The sequence below is a fragment of the Magnolia sinica genome, chromosome 6, assembly GCF_029962835.1.
Source record: "Magnolia sinica isolate HGM2019 chromosome 6, MsV1, whole genome shotgun sequence".
Taxonomy (NCBI): domain Eukaryota; kingdom Viridiplantae; phylum Streptophyta; class Magnoliopsida; order Magnoliales; family Magnoliaceae; genus Magnolia; species Magnolia sinica.
The window spans coordinates 19,091,057-19,103,740 of NC_080578.1; the positions used below are offsets into that span (position 1 = coordinate 19,091,057).

The window sequence follows — 12,684 nt, forward strand, 5'->3', positions numbered from 1 at the left end:
TGAAAGGATTGGGCGAACAGTCTTTACCATAGGTTTGCTCCCTATAGGTGAGGATTCGATTCCCCATGGATGATATTTGAGAAAGAGTTGGGTGTACAGTCTTTACCATAGGTTTGCTCCCTATAGTTGAGGATTTGATCCCTCTTCTTGGTGTTACTTCTAATATAAAAAAAAAGAAAAAAAAGTCAAAAATTAAAAGAATAAAACTATAAGGTGTGAGGCAAGTTCTGGTTATCGTAAGTTCTCTTATTGGTTACCAAAGATATCCTTAAATAGAGAGGTGAATCTTAATGTTGATAAGACGAGATTGGACTATACATCCATGGAATTCAATGTTTAGAATTGTTCTAATTGATGGACTAATATTTTGAACTTGATTATGAAATTTATTGTGTGCTTGAACCTAGGAGAGAATAATGCCTAACATTCATGAATCGTAAGAATTTTCACATCTCAATTATTTGTTCACAAGTCACTTGGGTTTATAGGAATTGCCCTTTATTTCTGAAATTAATTTTCGCATACCTTGCTCGGGACTAGCAAGATGCTGGTTGGGGGTTGTGTTGTGGGTCAAATATTGCATATCAGACCCAGTTATTGCATGAATTTACAAGCATGATACCGTTTAATGGCCTGATTTAATTGTGTTTGTGATGCAGAGTGTATTTACGAGCATGGACTGAAAAAGGATGCTTAAAGCATGGATTTAACGCTCTGATGACACCAAAGCATGGGATGGACTCCAAGGGACCAAGATCAATGGAATTACACGCCAGGGATCTGCGAAAATCGAGAAATTGAAGCTCAAGTGGCTTGAAAAGTGTCCAGAATGCAAGATCATAGGGTTCCCACCATCCGATCAGTTCGAAACTTTATATATGGCCTGAAGACCTTAAATAAGCCGTACAAATCAAAAATCAGCTATTGGACCGCTGTGAAAATGGCCCAACGGTTAGATCAGCCCCTTAAAACCTTAAGTGGGTCCCACCTGATATCTGGATATTCTCCATTTTTGGTCTCAACTGTTTAAATGAGCTGACAAAATGGATAGACGGAGCGGATCTCTCAAAAACATCATAATGGACCCCACTAGAGTATGCGTGTACATAGTGCATAAGTGCACTGGCCGTGCACAGGAACGAGAAGTCGGTCAATCCGACTTTTGACCGGCTTCTTCTTCCAATTTCAACCAAAACGCAACAGCGTTTTACGCCGTGCATCACGGTTTCGAGTTGTGGGCCCCACACATCATCCAAATGGATGATCAGTGCCGTCTATTGCGTCCATAGGGGGGCGAAAATCCTCTCCTAGGTGTCCGTTTGTCCTCATGCAAGCTACGGGAAGATTCTAACTATAAATCGCAGGTTGGACGGCAGCGAGCAAAGTTCAGTGGACCACACCAACTACACTCCAAAACCATCCATCCCAGACGGTTTTTCATCATGAAAACAATGGACGGAGTGGATTCTACATCGGAATTCTAGCGTGGGCCCACAAGTCACCACCGACTCAAACGGCGTCAGCGGTTCTGTTCCTGTCTGCAAAACAGAGGCTGCGGATGATCTTAGTGGGCCATCATCACGGACCAAATCATCAATCCGAGCCATCCATAATGCAGAGGGGTACGATCTGGTCAAGCCCATGTTGATTTTTGTGAACTCATGCATACACACGAGCTAGTTTCAGCAGTCATAAACAGATAGCCCTGCGACGATTGCAGCGTGATTATTACGTTTGGCCGCGTCAAAAACATTCCAAAAACAGTCACCTCCAGTCAAAATTTCGAGGAGCAGCGAGTGAACGGAGTGGATCTCCTATACGAACTTAAGAACAGGCCCCACCGGAAAATTTGCGTAAGAAGTTTCTGTTGCTGCGCACGCTGCCGTGAGTGAAAGAACTGCTGCGCACGCTGCCGTGCGTAAACGGGTCTTTCGCACTCTCCGTCTGCAGGAAGGATAAAAAGAGGAGAGGAAGAAATGTGAAGACGTGGTTTTTTTTTCTGCTGAACGTGGAACACACAGGCAGGGAACGTGAGCGAGTAGCGGCTGGAATGTGAAGCTGGTTTTCTCTCTTTCCTTCTTGTTCTTTTCTTTCCTTTTTTTTATTTTTATTTTGTTGTTTTATTTAGCCCATTCATGTGTGGCTAAACCTTTTAGCTAGGGCTAAGAGGTGAAGCTTGTATTGAGATGAGAGACTTTATTTGTTGATTTAATTATTTAATTGTGAATTAAACTTAATTGTGGTTTAATTATTAAAGGAATATTTTCTCAGTCTTTAATGGTCTGTTGTGACTGAAATTACAATGGGTTTGCAATAGCTTTGAATATTTCTTTTTCTCTTTTGATATTTATGACGTCAGGAGGCCCTGTTGTTCACCATCGTCTCCTGGGCATGGTTGGATGATACTACCCTTCCTAACTTTCATGCACTGTTGATTGGTTGGTAATTAGTTTAATCCTGTTGTTTGCTTTGTCGCCTGGGCATGGTTAGATGATGGAATCCATTCTAATTCATATACCTTTCATCTCTTGAAAACCAGATCAAGTAAGTTCAACTTAATCCCATAATCCTTGATGCAGGCATAAGATCTCCCTGATCTCTACAAGTGGATCCTCTGAATCCCTAGTTTCCCTTTCTTGAATTGTTTAAAGTTTTTAGATAATTATTCCACAATTATTTCTGAAATTCTATTTGATTTAGATTGTATCTTAGGCTAGTTTTATTTCTATCTAGTTGCAGGAAACGTACAAGTTTCAGTCCCTGTGGATTCGACCTCGGTCTTACCGAATTTATTACTACATCACAACCCTATACTTGGGGAGTGAACAATGAGCCTCTAAAATATCTTTTAGACCATGACCAATGCCCCAGTTGGTCCTATACATGTGACCAGCTATCAGAAAAAGAATTGCAATAGCTAAATGATGGTGTGCAATATCAGTCAGCCATAGACCCCCTGTTACTGGATTTCTCTCAGAGGTAACTAATTATATATATACATCTTTGAAGGTCCTAATTCCTTACCATGCTTTGCACCTCTCTTATGTGTATGTTTGTTATTTTTGCAACTAAAAGCACTATCACTCACATAGTGATCAAAGAACACTGGCATATTTCTCATGCAGACATGGGCACACACATTTAATAGGAAAAAGGCACTATGGGGTGGGCACATGTACACACACAAAACATATCTATATATATATATATATATATATATATATATATATATATATATATATATAAAGTTGAGCTTTGTGGGCCCCACGGTGATGTGTGTCGGACATTCAAACAATGCATTTAGTGGGTCCTCTTTAGGTTATGGGTTGTCCTATAAATCAGTCATATCTGGAAGTGGGCCACAGCATTTGAAACCATGTGAAATTATGCCCAGAACATCTAAAAGCACTTGATGAGGCCAACATGAGTTTTGGAATAGCCTAAAATTTGGTGTAACACCTCAACCAAGTGGAACATACACAATGGATGGGATGGATGTCTAAACGACATCTCTATGGGCCCTATTAACAGTAATAATAATAATAAAAGGTTTCAATGGGCGCACATCTGTTCTAAGCTATTGTCTATTGTGTGGCCCACCTAAGTCATGAATTAGTCTAATTTTTAGGCCCATGATCCACCATGGAAGGGTGTATCTGATTGATGTGTGGATATCTAACACATCACAGTGGGGCCATAGAGTTGAGTATTACATACAACCAAATCTATGTTGGACCCACCATCAAGTGTGTCAAACATCTGCCCCTCCAAAAATGAGATGTCCCTAAATTTGGGTGGACCGCCCCTCATACACCAACAAAGGGCGTGTCCACTTACACTGTCTCCTATGCTACGGCACATCTAAGTTACAGATTTTTTTTTATGACTGGGCATAAACCCAGGAGATGCAAGTGATGACAATTTGCATGTCTGCATCACTCAGTGGGCCACACAAAGGCCGATTCTGCCACAACTTACTGTAGGGTTTACTCTGTTGGTTCAAAACTCACACACATATATGGAAAGTTTTATTATAAGGTTTGCATACTCAGTACCATGATTTTCAGGTGAGGACTGTTTCCGGAGAGCAAGTGAAATTTTCAAAAGGCACTTGCCAGAGTGCCTCGATATAGGGCCTTTCCTTTGCCTTTTAATACAGTGCAGGTGCTTGAAATGAAAAAGAAAGAAAAATAAAAATAAAATCAAAGCTCCAAACAATGAGATCTGAAAGGAAAATAGATCTATAATTTCCATTGCATCATCAGAAAAGCTACTGATATGCTAGATCGCCTTCCATACTAACCAAACAGTACATCTCCTCTACTCCATTTCAGTAAAAAGACAATAGAACAAAATTGATAACCATAATCCAAACATGAAATATACGAACAGATCTACCATAAAATCAAACCACTACAAGCACCAAAACCTAACCCTACATCGTTTCGATCTATCAGATTCAGCAAAATCTCCCAAAAATAGCAGAGAAAACCTAATTTAGAGATAGGGAAGCTCAAATCTCATTAAGAAAAGATAACAAAAAGCTGAGATTCATCTAGCGTGGGAAGTAAATTGTGGCCTACCTGGCCTGCACGGAATCGGCTCCCTCCCTTCTTTGGATCTCACAGAGAGAGAGAGAGAGAGAGAGAGAGAGAGAGAGAGAGAGAGAGAGGGGAGGGAGAAGGATCGAGAGAGAGAGGAGGGAGATAGATCGAGAGAGACAGAGAGAGAGAGATTGAGAGGGACGCGGACGGTGCTAGCGCGCTTCTATTTATGGGCCATGTCATATGCACGGTCCGTCGCTTCTGATATCTCAGGCACATGCTTCTTTAATCCAGACTGTTGGCATGTTGAGTTCCACCGCTGATAGGGTGGTCTAATGAACAGCCCAGATCTTTCATGGAGCCACTTGTGTCTCGACAATGATTCATATGGACGGGGGATCTAATGAACGGCCCAGAACTTTCATACGTGCGTGGTAACACCTCTGTCTCGACGATGATTCATATGGACACGTGAACAATCCAAAAAGATTGATATGGGCTGCCCATTAGGTTATCCCACATTTGATGGGCTGTCCATAAAAGAAAAACAACGATCAGATGATCCGACCTATGAAGTGGACGGTGCAGATTGATTCTAAAAAACAGGTCTAATCAACAAAGCCAATGATCTAATTGATGGGTCCTGCCATGGATTGCTTATGATTCTAAAGAATCGCTTTGATCGCATTCCCAAACTTCCCATCCATTGGATGAAAGGCTATTAAAAATGACCATCGTTCGGATGTATAAGCTTATCTGATTAGCATGAATTTTGTCTTATGGACCATAAATCGTTGCCTGGAACAATTGGATGGTTCAGATCGATTGGTTGGATGCCCCACTTGTGCCTGTTCAATTGCAAGAACCATGTGTAGAAGCCAACCATCCACTAGGTGGGCCGCACCTGGCCAAAATATGCCTGTCCACTCATCAAGTAGACCCCACAAACATTTTTGTACATTTTTCTCCAATGACGAGTGGACCCACATGATTGCACCGGGCATCCACACATGTTAAGAGCATGAGTCCAGAAAGAAATCATATCCAAATCTAAGGTGGGCCCAAGTGGACCATACCACTGGAACCGGTGTGGATTAAATCATGAATATGAGTTGAAGAAAATAGACTTTTGGCCTCAGTTCGTATGCAAGTGAGGATAAAAGGTAGACTTTTCGCCTTAGTTCCTATGCAATTGAGGCTAAGACGTAGACTTTTGGCTTTTTTGCTTTGCTTCCTATGCAACTGGAGCTAAAAGGTAGACTTTTGGCCTCGGTTCTTATGCAACTGAGGTAAAAAATGAATTTTTAACCTCAGTTCCTTAGCAACCGAGGTTAAAAGACACATTTAGCCTCTATTTTTTCAACTGAGCATAAAATATTGTGGCTAAAGACTTATTTTTTTTATAGTGTGTACGAGTGTTCTATCAGGGAGTCCAACTTACTGCAATTGTAGAAGTAGGCTTGAAAGCTATCCTCATGGTTTTCATTTCACCATTTGATATTCCACCCTACAAGAATTAGGAAAAAAATTAAAAAAAATCATGGAAACCAAGGAAACACTTTACAATTTGAATCTTAATGGACTGTTAAGAAAGGAAAGTAAAAAAGAAAGGAAAAGGGAACATGGAGACCCAGGAAACACTTTTCTTCTCTTGTAATGTTTATCTACCCATCAATGTTTCTTCTCTTGTAAGTTAATCTAGTCTTCCTATGCAACTGAGGCTAAAAGGTAGACTTTTCGTCTTGGTTCCTATGCAACTGAGGCTAAAAGGTAGACTTTTCGCCTCGGTTCCTATGTAACTGAGGCTAAAAGGTATACTTTCTGCCTCGGTTTCTATGCAACTGAGGCTAAAAAATAAACTTTTCGCCTCGGTTCCTATGCAACTGAGGCTAAAAGGTAGACTTTTCGCCTCGGTTCCTATGCAACTGAGGCTAAAAGGTAGACTTTTCGCCTCGGTTCCTATGCAACTAAGGCTAAAAGGTAGACTTTTTGCCTCGGTTCCTATGCAACTGAGGCTAAAAAATAGACTTTTTGCCTCAGTTCCTATGCAACTGAGGTTAAAAAAATAGACTTTTCGCCTCGATTCCTATGTAACTAAGGCTAAAAAATAGACTTTTTGCCTCGGTTCCTATACAACTGAGGCTAAAAGGAAGACTTTTCGCCTCGGTTCCTATGCAACTGAGGCTAAAAGGTAGACTTTTTGCCTCGGTTCCTATACAACTGACGCTAAAAGATAGACTTTTTGCCTCGGTTCCTATGCCACTGAGGCTAAAAAGTAGACTTTTCACCTCGGTTCCTATGCAACTGAGGTTAAAAGAAATAGACTTTTCGCCTCGGTTCCTATGTAACTAAGGCTAAAAGATAGACTTTTCGCCTCGGTTCCTATACAACTAAGGCTAAAAGGAAGACTTTTCTCCTCAGTTCCTATACAACTGAGGCTAAAAGGTAGACTTTTCGCCTCGGTTCCTATACAACTGAGGCTAAAAGATAGACTTTTTGCCTCGGTTCCTATGCCACTGAGGCTAAAAAGTAGACTTTTTGCCTTGGTTCTTATGCCACTGAGGCTAAAATGTAGACTTTTCGCCTGGTTCACAAGTAACTGAGGCTAAAAGGTAGACTTTTTGCCTCAGTTCCTATGCAACCGAGGCTAAAAGGTAGACTTTTCGCCTCAATTCCTATGCAACTGAGGCTAAAAGGTAGAGTTTTTGCCTCGGTTCCTATACAATTGAGGTGAAAGATGAACTTTTAGCCTCAGTTCCTTAGCAACCGAGGCTAAAAGACACATTTAGCCTCCATTTTTTTCAACTGAGGCTAAAAAATTGTGGCTAAAGGCCTATTTTCTTGTAGTGTTAGTAACCGTTGTAGAGATGGGGCCGCCATGGAAAGACCATCAGAGAAATCTTTATCCCCACAAATCATCTTAACCTTTTTAATAATGAAGTCGAATGTAATGCTTTGGTCACTTTTTGTTTTTAACTATCTATTGATCGGATCGTTTGTGGGGAGAGATTTTGCACGGAATCTATCTATCATTAAAACATGAAACACCCCAAGCAGAAGGAAACTTCATTCCACATTGAATTAGAAAAAAGGATACATTTCATTGCCAATTTGCATCTGGCAATTGTATTATTCCACTCTCATCGCAGCAAAAGAAACAGAACAAACAAGGTGAATCATCTGAACCATATCACTTCTACACATTTGTTCACTAAATGCGCCCAAAGATACCATTTCTATGACGCATGGATGGGCCTTCATGACCGTTATTGATAGAAACCGGACCATCAGGAAGTACGGAGTAAACCACCAGTGGGCTTCTTACGACATGAACGCCGTCCTTCCATGCAATGTAACCAGAAATTATGGGCTGCTGAGCAATGATGCCTCCGCTCACCTTAACTGTAAATGATTTCGTCTCACCCATCGATGTGAAAGAAAGGATGGACGGTTCAACAGACACTTGGAAGGATGGTGCATAGACAGTTGCATAATAGGTAGAGTTTGGAGACCCGACATTGGTTACTGTCCTGTGAAAGGTACCCCGAATGGATTGGCCATCTGGTATAGACAGTGCAAAGGATGGGTAGTTGAGGTCCCAAGCATTGCCAGTACTGTTGCCAGAGCATGTGCTTGAATCGCCGGTCACAATCCTCAATGTGGTGGTGTTGTAGCCCGAATTGCAGAGGAATTCAACGTAGTCCTGCTCGGTTGCATTATATACTAGCCCGGGATTTATGGCTGCCATGGGATTGATGTGGCCGGATCCGTAAGCAAATTCCGCATCTTCATTCTTCCTAGCGTCCATGACGTAAGCTGTCGAGGATGAAATGGCAGCGGGTGGAATTGGTTTATTAGTAAAACTAAAAGACCCTGTACAATGTATTTTTTGTGTCCGAACCAGGCTGTTCATCAGGTGGGCCCCGCTGCATTTGGTCTGGTCCAAAAATCAGGCAAGTCGTGTTTTTTTCTTTTTTCAAGTGGGGCCCATGGTTTCTTCTAACCATTCATTTCTTTCAAACAAGCGTGTGCACCTGATGAACATGCCAACTAGATTTTCCGGTCACAGCTCAACACACCTAATATATGGCTCGAAACACATGGGGAAGAGGAAGTCATTTAGATCACCTGTAGTCATGAGTGCGGATTTGATCGCGGCGGGGGACCAGTTCGGATAAGCAGCTTTGACAAAGGCGGCAGCACCGCTGGCATGTGGGCAAGACATTGAGGTGCCCGAGATTATGTTGTACTTGACGCTGGTGGTATCTGCATAGTAAATGGAAGGAGGGGCGACCGGTGACCAAGCGGCAAGGATGTCTACGCCGGGGGCCGTCAAATCCGGCTGTCCATACATCCAAAGTTCAGTACATTAGAGGTTTCTCCAAACAGCACAAGGGAAGCATCCAATAATCCACATTACCTTGAGAATGTCTGGAGTGATTGGGTTGGGTCCTCTGGAAGAGAAGGAGACGATGCGGGGAGCGGAAACATCTTTCCATGTCTCGCCAGCGAGGATTGTTCCGATGGGGTTGCTGAAACCATGCAGTTTCATGTTTAAAAGATCCTTAGGCTAATGGTGTGTTTGGATGCAAAATCGAATTGAATCACGATTCATTCCTAGGTGGCATGACACCATTTTAATCCATAGTGAGCACAATCACAATTCAATTCGAATCAATATCCAAACGCATCTAAAAGACGTTTTTTTTTTTTTTTCAAAAAATGCTTCTGACGTCCCTGTGGAACAGAGATGATTGGGGTATTGCTTACTCAGTAGATTGAATGTAGTCCAATACTTTCTCACCATCTTCGACACTGAGAAGAGTACTTGGCAATGGGTAAGAGAAGGCGAAATCAGAGTATGCACTGTCAGCCATGATGTTGCCCAATCCTCCGGCCTCCATCACCCCAGAACCATCATAGATGTAGTCACAGAGGACGACCTTCCCCCGCACTTTATATGAATTGAGAGATCCGGAATCGCAGGATCTTGAAATATCAGCATTTGCACCGGCCGATACATTTGGAGCGGATCCTCCATATATCATCGGGTATGATGTACCATTGAGTTCAAATGGATTGATGGCGTTTCCCTGCCGGCGAAAGAAGGAATGATATCAGGAAAAATCAGACTGAAAACTTCATCCCCACGGTACACAATGCAAACATGTACCGTGATCAAAACATCTAATATGATGGGTCACCATGTTGATGGGCCGTAGGCCAAAATTCCCCATGATTAGACAATTTCAACCATCCGATTGTGGTGATTTTTGCTGATTGAATTTGAGGCAATGCTCATTTCTAATTCAATCATCTTTTTTTTTCCCGGGCCATTGATGGATCAAATGTCCATATGGGATTGTTTTTTAGATGTGGTCCCTACATGCCAAATCAAAGATCCTGATCACTGGACATATATAGAGATTATCAATATGGTTTCATGGAGTAATCCACATGACTTACAGTGAAGGTCTGTCCATTGCCAAGCGCCACTTGGGACACAAACTTCCGGTCGATTGTGCTTGCGGCCACCGTCAAAGTCCAAGGTGCGTAGTTGGAGACGGATACTGGGTATGGACCAGAGTTTCCAGCTGAGTTCGAGGTCAAGATCCCATACTTCATTGCATGGAATGATCCAATTGCAATGGGGTCATGGAAGTACGGTGATGGATAACCAGATCCAAGGGAAACTGATATGATGTCGACACCATCTGCTACTGCATCGTCAAAAGCAGCCAAGATATCAGCCAGGCCACATCCAGACGACCAGCATACTTTGTACACAGCAATTCTAGCTTGCGGGACTGCGCCTCTTGCAATGCCTTTGGCTAACCCATGGTAGCTTGCAGGTACAGCTCGGCCTGCTGCTGTGGAAGAAGTATGGGTCCCATGTCCTTCTGAGTCTCTCGGAGATTTGAAGTCTGTATCATCGTAGTAGTTATCGCTGTTGTAGTATCGAGCTCCAATGAGCTTGCTGTAAATCCAAAAATTCCATTAAAAGATCTAAAAATTAACACGAAGAAACATCTACTTGAAGAGAACATAAATTCTATTAAACATTCACTTGGCCAATGAATTTTATTTGTGGGGCTCATCTTAGATGATCCAAATCACCATGGTGTCCCATTGTGAGTGGGAGCACTGTAAAATCTTCCCCATTGGTGGATCCTAACCATCCGGTATGACCCTCTTTAAATGCAGGTCATTGCTTTACTTATTCATTTTCATCATCTTCATTGAATGGTTAGGATCATCTAAAAGGGGAGATATTAAGGCATGCGACGCCCTTACCTGCCTTCAGCAAATTTTGAATTAAAGGGGGGAGTAAAATTACTTGTTGCAGGTGAAGTTATCTACAGTCTGGCAAATCCCTTTCCATTTTGCCGGAGGAGCGCCGAACCCAACGTCGCTGAAGCTCTCTGACTCAGGCCAGACACCTATGGACGCCAAAAACACAACTAAGATAATGTAATTTGTGCATTCTGATCATACTTATGCATGCATTTAGTTGCACCAAATATCAGGAAATTTCATGGTATTTTATGATTAATCAATCTAATTTTGGTGCAAATCATGAACTTTGGTGCGTAGTCTTAAAGGGTGTGTTTGGTTGCACAAAATTTCTTGATATTTGCAACCAAACGCACCCACAAAAACTATGCTAATCTTGATTTTTAATCATAAGATTCAAATCAATTTCTTGAAGGATTAAGGTATACTACTTCAATTAACGCATATACCTGTATCTAACACTCCCACAATAACATCTCCTTCATGAGGAAGGTTCAAATAATTCTGCGGCAAGCCCGTGAAATCCCATGATCTTGTAGTGTGGAGCTGCAGCTTGGTGTTAGGGAGTACCGAAACGACTCCTTCCATCTCTGTAATCACAATCAATTGTTAAAATTCCCATTCTTTCTCATTGCCTATTGCATCCTCTCCGTTGATTTCATTCATTGCATTGGTACTTCCCAAAAGTATAGCGATCGTCTCACCTGAAAACATGGCTGCTTCTTCCTCTGATAATTTAGCAGCGAATCCATTGAAACTCTTCCCATAGCTATAGACTAATGACTCTTTGGCCTTGGAGCTACTGCATACATGCAATTTCAAAAGAGAACTCCCATTAATTTGCGTCTATGTTGTGAAACAAGACGGTTGTTGTTATCAGTTGTCTCTCCTGACCATATGCATTTGTTTACTAGGGCTCAATTTCAGTGCACACATTATATACCACATATCTCACCATCCAATGATGGCAGGCAGGAATCCTGACATGCATTTTGAAAGGGGGGTTTTTCAAAATGCATGTTAGGATAATCCCATTTCACAACTTGTTCTTGGATTCCCGCCAGCTGCTACTGGATGGTGGGAGGTACTCGGTTACAGTACAAGCGGTGATGATTAATACACATTTTGTGTATAAAATTTCCTTCTCATGTTGTCATCATTGTCGTCATCCAGTTATTGGCAGTGGAAATAGAAATGGTAGAGGCGTTCGTCCTATATGAGTAACCTTCCAAGAACATCTTCCAGCATGGTGTGGTGCGACGCCACAGACACTCCTTCCTTGGGAAGATTTCCCATGTATACAACATAAACCTGTACAAAATACCCATTTTAGTTCTTAATGATTCTTTATGTGAAAATTATGAAATAAGTATAGAGAAATGAATGTGGTTTTACCTTTCTTTCCTGACAATGGCAAGTGAACGCAATTACAGCTAACAAGAGGGGGTAGAAATGGGAACGGAAGTTCGCCATTTTTCCCTCTTGCTAGCTACTACTGAGTGGAAGAATACGGCAGATGTTGCAGCTATTTATAATCAATTTTCTGGGATGGATGCTTGACAACATCCAATTGCAGGCCATAATACGTCAATTGCTGGCTTTGGTTAGTAATCATCGCCCCATTTCGAATAAGAAATGAGAAAAAAAAAAAAACCCCGCCCTCAAGCATCAAGGTGTCTCTTTTCTTGACTTGTATGGATGATGAATTTTCTTAATTAAACTGCATTTTCATGGGTGAAAGCATGCCAATGCGGCACACGTCTGCAATATCTAAGTCGTTTATCACATGGATCCTGCCGTGTGGATGGGCTGGTCTGATCTTTAGATGGACAACACATGTTTGGAA

General features: G+C 41.8%; 1 protein-coding gene across 1 annotated transcript; it reads right to left on the bottom strand.

Moving 5' to 3' along the window:
• Positions 1–8,523: 8,523 nt before the first annotated feature.
• On the bottom strand, positions 8,524–12,277 carry LOC131249897 (cucumisin-like). Its single transcript, XM_058250636.1, has 8 exons — positions 12,064–12,277; positions 11,543–11,637; positions 11,288–11,428; positions 10,882–10,984; positions 10,011–10,521; positions 9,315–9,637; positions 8,965–9,076; positions 8,524–8,886 (listed from the first exon to the last, which is right to left on the bottom strand). The coding sequence occupies exons 1-8, from the start codon at positions 12,132–12,134 to the stop codon at positions 8,608–8,610; spliced, it is 1,635 nt and encodes a 544-aa protein (XP_058106619.1). The 5' UTR covers positions 12,135–12,277; the 3' UTR covers positions 8,524–8,607.
• Between the last annotated feature and the right edge of the window lie 407 nt (positions 12,278–12,684).

What these genes read in the sequence shown, in the direction of transcription:
- LOC131249897 (XM_058250636.1), bottom strand. Translation starts at nt 12,134, where the DNA reads ATGGGAAATCTTCCCAAGGAAGGAGTGTCTGTGGCGTCGCACCACACC. An exon ending in CTGGAAGATGTTCTTGGAAG is followed by an intron (nt 11,638 to 12,063) that starts GTTACTCATATA and finishes TGTATGCAGTAG; the next exon opens with CTCCAAGGCCAAAGAGTCAT. An exon ending in TCACTCCAGACATTCTCAAG is followed by an intron (nt 8,887 to 8,964) that starts GTAATGTGGATT and finishes ATGTATGGACAG; the next exon opens with CCGGATTTGACGGCCCCCGG.